The sequence below is a fragment of the Somniosus microcephalus genome, chromosome 5 (assembly GCF_052327205.1).
Source record: "Somniosus microcephalus isolate GS21.2 chromosome 5, FLI_Smic_1.0, whole genome shotgun sequence".
NCBI lineage: Eukaryota > Metazoa > Chordata > Chondrichthyes > Squaliformes > Somniosidae > Somniosus > Somniosus microcephalus.
The window spans coordinates 194,274,301-194,289,589 of NC_140991.1; the positions used below are offsets into that span (position 1 = coordinate 194,274,301).

The following is a 15,289-nucleotide window of genomic DNA, read 5'->3' on the forward strand; positions in this document are numbered from 1 at the left end:
GGGCAGTAAGGTTGTATGAGGGCTTGCCATGGGCCAGCAGTAAAAATGCAACAGATTGCCCAGCAAAGCTTTGTGGCATGCATATGTGGGCCATTTAGATGGTGAGTAAAACTGTTGGCTATGCTTACCTTGGTTGTTTTCTTCCATGTCTGACCCCAGGTCTAGGGAAAAGTTTAGGGGTAGTGCACCTCACGTTGAGCTTGGCTGTCACCTCCTACCAGGCTGGCTGCCCTGCTGTCCTATGGGCAGGGTACCCAGGAGTGGCAAACATGACAACCATCCTCAGAACCACCTCATGCACCAGCACCAGCACCTCCACTTCACCAACCATCAAACAGGGGGTTCAAATGCCACTCCAGCACTAGCCTGCAGACTTTATTTCCTGCCTCCACTTTTATTGTGCCAGCTCCTGGGTTTTGTTTGCCATATATTTTTTGCCCCAAAGAGCCTTTGGAAGTGGTTAAAATAAGCATGTAAACATTGACAGCCCCCTCACCATTTCCCTTTATGTGGGTGCATCCTTTTAAACGTACCCAGCAACCCTTGCTAAGGATTGCTGCTATGTGATTTGCAGCCCCTCCCCCGGTCAGCTCCTCCAATCAGGGGGCGTGTAAAGCCATCTCCTGCAGAGTCCACGCAGTGATCACAAAATCAAAATTAAATTTTAGTTGTCTTTCACACATAAATGAGTTATTTCTGAGCATTTCCTGCAACCTGGTGAGTCATGTGAGAAGTGAGATAACAATGGCATTTATTGAAACCCAAATGTAAATAATTTGCAGCAAAGCATAGAATGAAAATATGGAAAGCAAAAATAACATTTTAGACGAGAACATTTTCTAAGACCAAAAGTAAAATATACAGCTAAAACTTGGAAATAAGGACTAGTCTCAAACTAGAACTAAATTTTTTCCTAAAACAACAAATAAAAATTTCTCGGTCTACTGCCAAGACTAAAACTAAAAATTGAAATTATTTCTAGAACCACAACAATAACAACTTGTATTAATATGGTACCTTTAATATAGAAAAATGTCCCAAGGCAGTTCATGAGGTGTAAGCAGACAAAAATGGACATCAAGTCAAAGAAGGAGATATTAGGAGGGGTGACCAAAAGCTTGGTTAAAGAGATAGATTCTAAGGAGGTGGAGAGGCGGAGGGCTATTGGGAGGGAATTTCCGAGTGTGGGGCCTGGACAGCTGATGACTCGGCTGCCAATGGTGGGGTAAGTGGGGAGGGGGGGCGCGGGGAGATGCCCAAGAAGCTAGAGTTGGAGGAATGGATAGTTCGGGGTGGATTGGGTTATCAGGTTGGAAGAGGTTACAGAAACAGGAAGGGACGAGGCCATGAAGGGTTTTAAACACAAGGATGAAAACTTTAAATTAGAGATGTTGGTGGACCAGACATCAAGTAGGTCAGTGAGGACAGGGGTGATGGATGAGCAGGACTTGGTGCTGAATAGGATATGGGCAACAGAGTTTTGGATGAGGTGAAGGTTATGGAGGAAGATGGGAGGCCTTCCCAATGTTTAATTGGAGCAAACTTTGGCTCATCCATGACTGAAAGTCACACAAGCAATCTGACAACGCAGAAGCAATGAATGGTTCAAGAGGGGTGGTGTAAAGGAAGAGCTGGTCAGCATACATATGGAAGATTACCCTATGACTTTGGATGTTGTGGTCAAGGGGCATCATGTAGATAAGGAAGAGGAGGGTGCCAATGATAGATTCTTGTGGGATTCTAGAGGTAATAGCATGGGGCAGGAAGAGAAGCTATTGCTGGAGGTGTTCTGGCTACAATTGGAGAGGTAAGAGTGGAACCAAGTGAGGCAGTCCCAGACAACGGAGAAGAGGCATTGGAGGAGAATGGTGTATTTGACTGTGCCATAAAGCTGCAAAGAAGTGGAGGAGAATGAGGAGGGATAATGTAACACAGTCAAAGTCACAGAGGATGTTAGTTGTGAATTTGATTAGGGCTGTTTTGATGCTGTGGCAGGAACAGGACCTGGCTCCAGATTGGAAACATTCAAACATGGAGTTGCAGTATTATTCTCTACCAAAGATATACCTCTTTTGTTGGTTTACTCCTTTTTGGAATCAGAGAATATGACTTTTGTTATTTTAAATTGCACTCTTAACCATGTCATTATTAAAATGTATAACATTCTTTAAAACAATGGGCATAGATTTGGAAGATGACAACATGTTCAAGGACTTTGGAGAGGAAAGAAAAATTGGAGATAGGCCAGTAGTTTTCATGGAAAGAGGGTTTGAGTGTGAGTTTTTGAGGAGAGGGGTGATGATGGTTTTGAAAAGGAGGGGGACAATACCCAAGCAAAGAGAACTATTTACAATAAAACAATGCAGTAGAAAAACATACTCAGGTGTTTATGTGGCTTTACAGCACTGTTGAGACTGCTGGAGTTGCTTACCTTACACCCTTCACAAGTGATGCAACGATAGTGATATCCTGTGGCCTTGTCACCACACACAACACAAAGCTCGTCCTTGTCCAGATAGCTTGGTATATAACCTGCAAAATGACACAAAGAGAAATAGTTCAGTGTTACAAAAGTCTCTACATCACTGCAATGTATAAGACAATACCACTTAAGTCCACCGAGATTGCCTGTGGAAAAATTACGAGATGAACATGTATTATAAACCTTCAGCTCAGCTGAAACCACAGGGTAGACATGTTGGTAATGGAGGCTGAGATTTTGCTCACCTCGGCGGGTCCGGTGCCGCCGGTGTCAGGTCGCGGCCCTGCTGGCTCCATCCTGCTGCCTAAAATGAACTTACCTCAATGGGGCTTGTTAAGCCCGCCCAGCGCGTTTCCCCGCCCAATTAGATGTAGTGGGTCTGGTGGTGTTGCGTCTTGAGCCGGTTTCCTTAAAGGGACCACGGCCACCTTACTTTTGATGTTTGTGCTGTCAGTGTTCTACAGCATTGAGGTGCTGCAAACACTGACAATCATTGCACAGAGGTGCAGGGCTGCACCCAGGTTCTCCCATGACTCCCTCCATATGGGAGCGGTTCTCTTTCCTTCTGATGGGTGGAAGAGACCTCCCCAGAAGACCAAGACAGCCTGGTTGCACATTGCAGAGGAGGTCACAAGCAGGGATGTGGTCAGGAGGACCTGGGTGCAGTGGCGCAAACATTTCAATGATCTCATTAGATCAGGAAACATGAGTACAAAGCCACACTCACCTTCATCCTGCTGTGCCTCTCATCACATCCCCATCACTCTGCCTTCCCTACTCTACTCCTGCACATCCTTACTCACACCAACTTACCTTGCACCTACCCCCATTCCTTTCTATCTACATTATCACATCCTCATCTCACTAGCCACCCCCTACACTCACCCTCATCCTAGTGCAATCATACCTACTAACAACACACAAGGGTAGCCACTTGGGTGTTTTATCCAATGTTCATGTAAAGTTTCTGTTAATGTGGTGTCAAACATTTAAACTTTTATTTTCAACACTGCGTTCTTGGACAGATTTGTGTGCATCTTTGGAAGTTGCAGTGAATGATGAGACATAACGGTACCCCCTGCAATGGTGATGAGTGTGAAAGGAATGGCTTGGTCATTGTAGGGATGCTTTATAGTGTTGGAGTGGGATGGTGCTAACCTGACGCATCATGTGGCAGCCAGGGTGTACAGCATCAAGTGAAGTAAATCTGGCCATGATGAGGCCGTCCCTGGCCTCCCGGGCAGCAGTGTGCTCAGGTGCTGATGCCCTCTGTCCTGTGTAGCATCAGGTGATTGCGGAGAAGGTTGGTGTTGTTGTTGGTGCTGCTGGTGTGCCTGGTGCTGCTGCTGATCGTGGTCCGATTCTGAGGACCAAGGTGAGACAGTATAAATGGTAGCCATGCTGATGGAATAGATGGCAGATGAAGTTGAGATGACAGAAGCAATCCGAAAATGGTGAGAGAGGTTGTTCCAATGAGGTGACACTGGATGGAGAGTTTGCTCCAAACACTTGCAACCTGCATAAAGCTCAATCTGTGTTGCTAATGGAGTAAGCAACAGCTTCTGCGCTTGGAAAGTGAACAGCTGTGAGGTGGGAATTTTATAGTACATTTCAAGCTGTCAACTAATCAGCTGGAGCAAAGGCCATTCAACTCACAACTCAGGTTAACAGATGTGGTCCATGAGCAGTGTAGACCCCGTGGGCGACCAGGTAAATTTAAAAGGTAAGGTTAAAACCATTGTTAAGGGTCTGTCAGCAAGCCAATAATTGCTTTAATTTGGTTGTCCGCCTCTGCGGGTTGGGTCCAATCCGAGATCTTAGATGCGCCATCAAATTTCCCACCTGACTTGCCACCGATCCTGCCCACTGCCAAGAGTCTGCAGGTCAGTGTCAATAGAGGCAACTAAAAATGACAAATCCATAAACAGAAGATCTCCTCTGCTGGCTGCAAGGGTCTTTTGTAAAATGAGCTCATACAATTTCAACCTAGTTCCTCGTGGCCAATGGTCCTTAAGCAAAACTGCCTTTAATTTGGCTATATACCATCAAAAACAGAAAATGCTGCAAATAATCATGTCAGTAAGCATCTGTGGAGAGAAGAGATAAGTTAATGTTTCGAGTGGACTGGAGACTCTTCATCAGAAATATTAACTTGTCTGTTCTCTCCACAGATGCTGACTGACCTGCTGAGTATTTCCAGCATTTGATGTTTTTGTTTCAGATTCCCACCATTTGCACTGTTTTTGCTTTAGAACGATACTGTCAATCTCAGAGAAGCCACAGCATGGTCAATGTAGGAAATGGAAGAATGCTCACTTGTGCATTAGGAATACTATTCTGACATTGGGTCTGCTAATCACTTCAAGTATATATACTAGCCTAATGAAAAGTGGACTAAAAAATGCTCCACTTAATTAATTACAATAGTTAGTTTATTTGTTTATCTCTTTATAATTGCCCTTCCTAATCAGGGCATCAGGCAAGACTTTTGCTGTTAAATATAAAGGTGGATCTCCCACCACGAACTCTCTTTTCCTGAAGTCACCAACTCTTTTACCGAGTACAATTCCATGGGTGGTGGTCACCCTCGGGCACCTTGCCCAATTGTCCATTATTTATGAATGAGCCTAGATAGGGTATGTCAGCAGGCTATTTGAATTTGGGAGCACAACCAAGCCCAATCCTATCCTAACCAGATATCTGCATGTGCATCTCCAGCAGAGGTCACTGAATAGAAATCAGGGAAAGAAATCATGGATGGTTTTCCTTTCCCTAACACAGGGAAGTTGAAAGCAATTGTGTCTCCTGTCTGAGAACAGATAAGTCAGCACGGACTGGAGACCTATAACAGTGACTCCAACTCTGAGTCATTAGGGGAGCCCCTTTTGTCCTTAGGGCTGCCTGTCCAACTCCTTTTTAAAATTGTCATCACCCCTCCCCTCAAAAACCCACTGTCAAACCCTCTTTCCATACAAACTACTGGCCTAGCTCCAATCTCCCTTTCCTCTCCAAAGTCCTTGATCATGTGGTTGCCTCCCAAATATATGCTCATGTTTACTGCAAGTCCATGTTTGAATCTCTCCCAGCTGGTCCCTGGCCCTGCCACAGCATCAAAACAGGGCTAACAGGAAACAAGTGGTGCGAAACACAAGTTACACGGACCTGGCTCCAATCTGTCACTTGCCATCTGCTGCCTAGCTTTAAACTGATGCCTGTGTGAAATGTATAGTTGCTGCTGTCACATAAACTGACCCAATCACACATTTATTTGTCTCAATACACATTTATGTCTTTTGAATATAGTGGCCTAGAAGTTCGGTAGTGTACATATGTGGGCGCCTTACCTGCAGAGTGCCAACAGCCCATGCTCAAATGGGGAGGTCCGAGGAGCCCGGGATTTTGGGCCTGGGTCCTCGTAATCATGTAGAAAGCATAGTGGTAGGAGCCCGCACAGGTTTGTGTGCCAACTTTCTGGTAAGTGATTGGAATGGATTGCAGGGGTCTGGAGGAGAAATGGCTAGGCCTCGGCGTGCGATCGGATGGCTGTCAGGGGTCAGGGAAGAAGATCGCAGGGGTCTGGAGGAGGAACAGCTGGGCCTTGGAGTGCGATCGGAGGGCTGTTGAGGGTCGAGGAAGAAAATCACGGTGCTCTGGAGTATTGTCGGGTGGTCGGGGCCTGGGGGAGGGGGCAGGAGGTCGGAGTCGGGAGTGAGGTCGGAGATCTCGGGACCGGGAGCAGCGATGATTATGGTAAGTATTTACCTTTTTTAAAATTCCGTGCTGTTTAGCGTTGGTTTTCCCAGAGGGTATCAGCACTGGTACTGGCTGCCTCAGGCACAAACCAAAGTTGCAAGAGGGAGCAGAAGCAAGTGTCAGGACGCTCATTTGCATATGTTAATAGCCTAATGCCTGCTTCAGTCATGGGTAAAGGAGGCCTCTTGTTTAGCCTTTACCAAGATGGCTTCCAGCATGGCCTGCACCAGAAGTGTGCGCGCACGGGCATGGATGCCATTTTGGACACAAATGGCAACCGTTGCGCCGAAAAACCAGGTGCTACGGGGCCGAATCTCTAGCCCAGTATTTCTTATAAAATTAACCTAGTTTAATGAAATCAGAGAACTGCACACTTGGCTATGATAAATTGACCCTTAGTGTTAGGGGATTAAATACGTGGGGTTACGGGGATAGGGTGGGATATGTGTCGGTGCAGGCTCGATGGGCCGAAATGGCCTCTATCTGCACTGTAGATTCTGTGATTCTGTGAATATTTAAAAAATCTTAACCCAATGGTAAAGCTGAATATTTTATTAGGACAGTGAACACCTTTCCACATGTGAGAATGACTTTGAAAAAGTTATGGCCCACTCACAGGTACTCACTAGTATACAGTGATTCATCCTATACTCACTGACGTTACACAATACAGAAATAAAAATGATAAAACTACACCTAGCAGTTAGTTGGGTTTCAAACAACTGGATAGGATTTACAGAATACATATGTTTTTTATTAAATGTAATAAACCCTAAGATTACAAAATAGTTCAAGTATTAGCACTGATGAGCTACATTATGTACTAGCTCGAGTGCCCGGCGGTGCCAAGGGTTTTTTGAGGGTATGTTGTTGTTGGAAGAGAGAGAGAGAGAGACTGGGGGGAGAAGAGAGAGACTGGGGGGAGAGAGCGATTGGGGGGAAGAGAGAGAGACTGGGGGGGAGAGAAAGAGAGAGAGACTGGGGGAAGAGAGAGAAAGAGAGAGAGACTGGGGGGAAGAGGGAGAGAGAGAGAGACTGGGGGGAAGAGAGAGAGAGAGAGACTGGGGGGAAGATAGAGAAAGAGACGGGGGAGTGAGAGAGAGAGAGAGAGACTGGGGGGAGAAGAGAGAGCCGGGGTGGGAGAAGAGAGAGACGGGGGGGGGGGGGGGGGGGAAGAGAGAGACAGAGAGAAAGACTGCTGGATTTAGTTCGGGATTAGCCTGGAGAGAGAGGGGGGGAAGGAGCGCCTCAGGCCTGGCCCGATGGACCCCTGCGAAGGAAGGAAGGAAGGAAGGAAGGAAGAAGGCGAGCTCTCCTACCCCCTCACTCTTTCCCTCCCTCACCCTCTCTCTCTCCCTCACCCCCTCTCTCCCTGCTTTACTCTCTCTCCCTCCCTCCCCTCTCCTCTCCCTCCCTGCCCCTCTCCTCCCCCTCCCTGCCCCTCTCCTCCCCCCTCTCCTCTCCCTCCCTCCCCCTCTCCTCTCCCTCCCTCCCCCCCTCTCTCCCTCCCCCTGGTTTACTCTCTCTCCCTCCATCACCTCTCCCTCTCCTCCCTCCCCCTCTCCTCTCCCTCCCTCCCCCCCTCTCTCCCTCCCCCTGGTTTACTCTCTCTCCCTCCATCACCTCTCCCTCTCCTCCCTCCCCCTCTCCCTCTCCTCTCCCCTCTCCTCTCCCCCCCTCTCCCTCCCCCCGCTCTCCCTCTCCCCCGTCCTCTCCCTCCTCCCCGTCCTCTCCCTCCGCCCCCTCTCCTCTCCGTCCCCCTCTCCTTTCCCTCCCGCTGTCTCTCCCTGATTTCCTCTCTCTCCCTCCCTCCCCCTCTCTCTCTCCCTTTCCTCAGAGCACGGACGCGGTGACCAAAGCCCCTGTGTGCGGATCAGCGCCTTAGGGCCGGCCGGTGCGCGGCCTAGTGCGTGAGGCCCGGCCCGACTCTCAGGTACCGCTCCGGGCCGCCGCCGACGTTCACAGCGCGCGCTGTCTCCCGCCCTGCCAGCCTTTACCAAGATGGTGGCGTTGGCTACGCTCGGCTCAGCCCCGCCCCGCCAGCCTTTACCAAGATGGCGGCGATCGCGGGGTGGGCCCAGCGGGACGGGCGGTGCCTAGCTCGGGCGTGGCTGGCGAGGAGAGGCCGAGGCTTCGAGGCCTGAGGGCTGCAGGCAGCTCATCCACCGCCGAGGGGGGGAAAGCCCGAGTCCCCTTTGCAAAAGGATTTTTTTTTCTTTTAAAACCAACTTTTTTTTTGCTGGAAATCTATATTTCAAAATAAACATACAGAAAGTGGGAAAAATAAATCAATAGATAGGAATCAAGATGGCGGCCACTCACCTCAGCTCAGAAGGATTAGGCCCGCCCACACACGCAATGAAACGCCCCCCGTGATGCACCGATTGGTCAACCATCAGGTTAATCCCCTGTACGATTGGTCAACCATCACGTCACTCAACGCTAATGAGCGGAATGTTGCCATTTTTTTAACCTTTTTTGTATACTGTCCGAACAATTTTTGTCTGACCAAAAAGTAAATACGCCTATTAGCCTCCCCTAATGATAAGCTTTCTTTTGATATAACATATGTGTAGGTACGCTCTATAACTTTTGATTGTATAGCCAGACAGACAGACAAACAGACAGACAAACAGACAGACAAACTCTTTTACGGATCGTTCTGTCTGTCTGTCTATCTGTCTGTCCTCATGTGTGCGTCTGTCCGGCTATGCGCTCGAAAGTTATAGAGCGTACCTACGCGCGCGTTACCTCCAAAGAAAGCTTACGCTTCCACTTTTCGGTCGGACGAAAATTGTTCGCGCCTTATGCAAAAAACCTTCAAAATTAAACTCATTATCTGCTACTTAGCATTGATTGACTGACGTCAAGGTTCGACCAATCCTGTGCCGTCACGATTGACCAATCCTACAGTACAGTCCTCTGATGGTTGGCCAATCGGTGTGTGTGTGTGGGCGGGGCTAATCGTTTTCATCTCAGGGATGTGGCGTCCATTGCCTCAAGCTAAAAACCCCATTGCTGCTTCAACTCCTTCCAGCTCAAAATCTGCTGATGCAGCTTCGAAAAAGTTAGTATCTCTTATGTTATTTTTAAAAGATTTACCAAAAACGTTTTATAAGTACTTTCACTTTCATCTTTGAAGGTATTAAAAGGTAGAAATGTTGCCCGGCAGCAGATTCACAGAGAGACAGGGCCCAAAAGCCTGGGGCTCGATTTAAAATGTTGCCCGGCAGCAGATTCACAGAGGGACAGACAGACAGGGCCTGAAAGCCTGGTACTCGATTTAAAAGGTTGCCTGGCAGCAGATTGAGAGAGGGACACAGAGACAGGGCCCAAAAGCCTGGGACTCGATTTAAAATGTTGCCCGGCACCAGATTCACAGAGGGACACAGAGAGGCCCCAAAGCCTGGCACTCGATTTAAACCGCCCGGCCCAAAACAGCCCTGGCAAAGCCGGGCTCCCCCAGCTTATATCTATAGATACATTGGGCTGGATTTTATCAATGGAGGCGTGTAGGAGGCGGGACTCCCACTTTTGGGGTTATAGTCCCGCCTCCATCGAGTTGTGGCCAACCCACTCAATTTTCCCCTGATTGACCTTGTTGAGCCCGCCCAGCAACAATTAAGGGCCACCCGGCAACAGGTGATGTCACAGATTGACATTTCATCTGTCAAGAGCTTTTGACAGATGAAATATCAGCATTTGACAGCTCTTTGAAGCTGTCAAACACTGACAATCTGTACTCTAAGTTAATTCCTTCCTCTCAGGCTGATTTACAGATCTCTCCAGAACAGCTCGCGGCCATTCTGCTTTCTGTGCTGGTGAGATGAGGGACTCCCGAGACCTAAAGGAAGGAAGGCTGCATTACTAAGTAAAGGTAAGTAAAACTTATTTAAACACTTTACACACACCAAACACACTTACCTCTGCACTCATGCACCCATTACTCACCTGAACACTGGACATCTCGAACCCTCCAAGCCTTTCAGCCCGATGGTCCGCCTCCTCTAACTTGGCGTGGTTTGGAGCCGTCGGGAATCCCACATTTCAGGGATAAAAATAGGGATTAGGCTAAAAACTGCCTGTTAACTACCTGTTAACAGGCAGTTAATTGGCACTCATCCCCTTCCCGCCTTGGGGAGGCGGCTCCCAGCACAGGTCGGGTATCTGCCTCCTGTGAAACGGGCATGGAGGCGGGTTGGGGGCGGGATGGGTTCGTGCCCCCCGATTTCGCGATTTTAACCCCCCACACGCCTCCAATCCCGCCTCAACGGCCCGATGAAATTCAAGCCCATTGTGTCAGCCAGTGGTTCAGCTGGTAGCACCCTTGCCTCTGAGTCAGACTCCGGAATTTTTCCATTGCAGAGCGTGCAGGTTTGGGGGCGGATCAGCAGTTAAAAGCGAGGAAATTGACAGTGTGTCGGAAACCCACCGACTTCCGCATTTAACTCTGGAGCGTTTCGAGGCGTGCCACGTACCCGCTTGGGAGAGGCGGGTGACCTCATTGAGGTAGTTAACTGCTCGTTTAGAGACCCTTAACAGCCTTTATAACCTCAGGTTTTGACTTTAACTTGTTGCACACAGGATTCACGCACCTCGGGAAGCTCGCCTGTGAAGGGGAGGCAGAAGCTCAGTGGCCATTGTGCGAATCCATTAAATGACAGCTGGAAAAAACACAAATACTCACACCTTACACCTGCTTCCTTGCTTAAGGGAAAGGCTCTTGCTAACACCATTTTGTGCAGAGATTTATGTATCAGCAGTTTGCAGGTGATTTCTGCAACCTGGAAGCCACTCTCACCACATTGCAAGTCACTCTTGTTAGATTCGTGTGTTAATGGAGACACGGAATGCAGGAGTTGATTTAACAAGTGTTTACTGAACAAAGTCTGGAGGTGAACTAACAACACAAGACGCTACACAGGCTTATATACCCGAGTGGTCACTACTGGTACTACAGTATACAGGGGCTTCAAAAACATAGTTCCTCTTAAAGGTGCATACACTATAATTCCTCCCCTTTTAGATAAATAGTACATAACATTTTAAGTAATCATTAAATAACATTTTTACAAGAACAATAATATACACATTTGCTGAAGTTAATCAATTACAAATTCAGTCTCTCTGGAGGCTTCCTGACTCGGTCCGGATAACGCCTCGGTGGTGTAGTAGGTTCTTTTGGCAAGGTCGATTCGGCTTCAATGCTGGTGTCGGGTTCATCTGGTTCCAGTATCACCGGATCGGAGGTAGATACTATGGGTATCTCTGCTTCATCGCTAGGCGTATAGAGTTGTGGTGTAGGTTGTCCTTTTTCGGATGACTCTATGATCTGGTCAGCATGGCGCCTTATTATGCTTTCTCCAATGTCCACGGTATACATCAGCGGTCCTAGTCGTGTGCAAATAGTTCCAGGCTGCCATTTCTCGGTACGGTAGTCCCGGGCCAAAACTGGTTGACCTATCTGGAAGGTTCTAGTTGGCCTTTCATTCATGCTTTGAAATTGCCGGTTCTCTACGTCCCTTCTGACGTTTGGCTTGACCAAATCCAGCCGGCATCTTAGTCTTCTATTGAAAAACATCATGGCGGGGGTTTGGTTTGTAACCACATGTGTTGCATTCCTGTACGCAAACAAGAAGTTATCTACCTTATGTTGAAGATTTATGTCTTCATTACCCATGGCCTTTATGGCCTTCTTGAAGGTCTGGACAAACCTTTCAGCCAATCCATTGGTGGCGGGATGGTATGGGGCGGACGTGTAGTGCTTAACCCCATTGTTTTTTAAGAACTTCCTGAATTCTTCGGATACAAATTGCGGTCCATTATCAGAACAGATCTGTTCAGGCAGCCCATTCCTGGCGAATATGGTCCTTAATACTGTGATGGTTTTTTCCGTGGTGGTGGAGGACATCTTTATTACCTCCGGCCACTTGGAGTGTGCATCCACCGCGATTAAGAACATTGAGTCCATAAATGGACCAGCAAAGTCGATATGTACCCTTTGCCATGGATGTAGAGGGGCTTGTGGTGGGGCGTTTTGGACCTTCTGGCATCCTAGACAGCTCTTGGTCATTTCTTCGATGTCTCCATCGATACCTGGCCACCACACAAACGCTCTGGCTAAGTTCTTCATTTTCACTCCACCCAGATGCCGCTCGTGAAGCTCCTTTAGCACTCTATCCTTGAGTTTGGGTGGAATCACCACTCTGGATCCACACATCAAGGTTCCTCGGCACACTGACAGCTGTTCTCTTCTTTGCGAGAATGCTGGCAACAGTGGTTCGCCATGTGCTGGCCATCCTTTCACCGTTAAATCGTAGACTCGTGAGAGAGTCGGGTCATTTCGCGTTTCCTTTTCAATGGTAGAATTTGTCACCGGTAGACATTCCACTATGATCGAGTGGAATATCTCCACTGGGTCCACTGTAGGCGCCTCTTCCACCGTTGGCAACGGTAGGCGCGATAACCCGTCAGCATTCCCATGCTGTTTTGTTCCTTTGTACTCTATGTCATATTGGTGTGCCCCTAGGAAAAGGGACCACCTCTGTAGCCTTTGCGCTGTCATAATGGGAACGCCCTTTTTAGGGTTGAATATGGAGACGAGGGGTTGATGGTCAGTCAACAAGGTAAACTTTTGTCCGTGTAGGTAATGGTTGAATTTCTTCACCCCCTACACCAGGCTGAGTGCCTCCCTGTCGATCTGGGCATAGTTACGCTCAGCTGAGTTCAATGAGCGTGACGCAAAAGCTATCGGCCGCTCCGAGCCATCAGGGAATCTATGCGATAATACCGCTCCCACGCCGTAAGGGGATGCATCGCATGCCAGTCTGATTGGCAGTGATGGGTTGTAATGAGCCAACACTTCCCTGGACGTGATCAAGCCTTTGCATTTATGGAAGGCACGTTTACAGTCTTCGCTCCATTTCCAAACTACTCCCGTTTGTAGCAGTGCGTTAAGCGGGTGCAGAACCGTCGACAAGTTTGGTAAAAATTTATGATAGTAATTTACTAATCCCAGGAACGACCTTAATTGTGAGACATTTTCAGGCGCTGGGGCCTTTACGACCGCTTCAATTTTTTCAGGTGACTTATGCAACCCTTCTTCGTTAATGACATGGCCACAATATGATATTTGTTTCTGGAAAAATTTGCATTTGGGGCGATTTGCTTGTAGGCCCCGTTCTCTCAGCCTCGTGAGCACCTGCTCCAAGTTGGCAAGGTGCTCGTTGTCGTTTTCTCCTGTTACAAGGATGTCGTCTAGGTAGCATTGAGTCCCCGGAATCCCTTGCAGGACTTGCTCCATAGCTCTTTACCAGATAGCCGGAGCTGATGCCACTCTGAAAACCAGTCGATTGTACTGGTACAGGCCTTTGTGTGTGTTTATCGTGAGATACTTTTTAGAGGCCTCCTCAACCTCCACCTGTAGATATGCCTGTGCTAAGTCAATTTTGGTGAAACGTTTCCCTCCGGATCGTGAGGTGAAAATATCTTCTATCCTCGGAAGAGGATACTGTACCGTGTGAAGAACCGGGTTTACAGTCACCTTGAAGTCCCCACAGATGCGAACTTTTCTCTGTTCTTCAGATTTATCATTATTCAACGTTTTCTTCATGACCGGGACGATGGGTGGTGCCCACTCGCTCCAATCTACCTTAGGTAACATGCCTGCTTTTTCCAAATTCTCCAGCTTTGCCTCGACGGTTGGACGAATTGCGTATGGCACCGGCCTTGCCTTAAAAAACTTGGGAATTGCCGCATCTTCCACTTTTATTGAGGCGGTGGCGCCTTTCAGGGTTCCTAGTTCCTGTTGAAACACTTCTTTGGCGTTAGCCAAGATTTCTTTTAATCGTCCAGGTATGACGTCATCATCGTTTTTTTTCTTACTGGTCACCGTCAGTGCCTGAATGGAGTGCCAGTCTAAACGTATCTTTCTGATCCATTCACGTCCCAACAACGGCGGACCACCATCTTGCAGAACGTATAAATACAACTTCTGTATTTCCTTGCCGTTGTATACAACAGGCACCCTTATTTTCCCTCTGGGGTATACATTCTGCCCCATATATGTCTTCAAGACAATGGATGTGTCTTTCAAAGGTATATGTGGAAATAGCCGCTCGTAATCCCGTCGACTCATGACGGTCAGAGCTGATCCTGTATCTAGCTCCATTTTGACTGGGGACCCCGCTATCGTGAGGGTAACCCAAATGGTCTGGTAATCTTCTTTGGCAATTACATTATGTAATTTGAGACAGCTTAGTCTCTTGTTTCCGGAGTCGCTATCGCTCTTCTGGTCTTCGGAGCTACTGTCCGTCATCATTTGTACCTTTCTGTACTTTTCCTTATTGACCTTTTTACTGTCAGCGGATTTCTTTCCAGATCTGCATACACGTGCAATGTGTCCCATCTTTCCGCATTGCCTGCATGCTTTGTCCTTGAACCAGCAGTCCTTCTGGTCATGGGTGGATCTGCCGCAGCGATAACATCTCTCTCAACCCCGTGTCATTTCCTGGGTGCCGAAGTCCTGTGGCTTTTGCTGTATCTCTGCAGCTCCGCTTGCTGCTGCTTCGTATGATACAGCCACACTGAAAGCCTTGTCCAGTGTCAAATCTTTCTCAGAAAGTAGTCTTTTCTGTGTTTCTTCGCTTAGGAGACCACAGACGAATTTGTCTCATAGAGAATCTGCCAGTCCTGCCCCGAATTGGCAGTGCTTTGATAGCTTTCGTAATTCGGTGAGGTAATCAGCGTTACTTTCATTCTTGTGCTGATTCCTCCTGAAGAATTTGAATCGTTCCGCTATCAGCAGCGGTATTGGGTTTAAGTGCTCCTGTAAGGTATCAACAATCTCCTTAAAATTCTTGTCCATCGGTTTGGCTGGAGTGATCAAGTTTCATAACAGCCCGTATGTCCTTGCGCCCATCAGATTTAGAAGTACCGATGCCTTTTTATCATCCACTACTTCATTTGCCTTGCAATATACCTCCACTCTTTCCACATATGTGGTCCAATCTTCTATATCACTATCGAAAGCAGTAATATTGCCAGTCTTCGGCA

At 47.9% G+C, this 15,289-nt stretch overlaps 1 protein-coding gene across 1 annotated transcript in view; it reads right to left on the minus strand.

Annotated features, from left to right (window-relative positions):
• Nucleotides 1–15,289, minus strand: part of LOC147117504 (thyroid hormone receptor beta) — a 96,428-nt gene that overhangs the window by 70,731 nt on the left and 10,408 nt on the right. Inside the window, exon 2 of the mRNA XM_085988526.1 lies at nt 2,432–2,532. Coding sequence (XP_085844652.1) covers nt 2,432–2,532 — 101 coding nt within the window. The remainder of the gene's footprint in view (nt 1–2,431; nt 2,533–15,289) is intronic.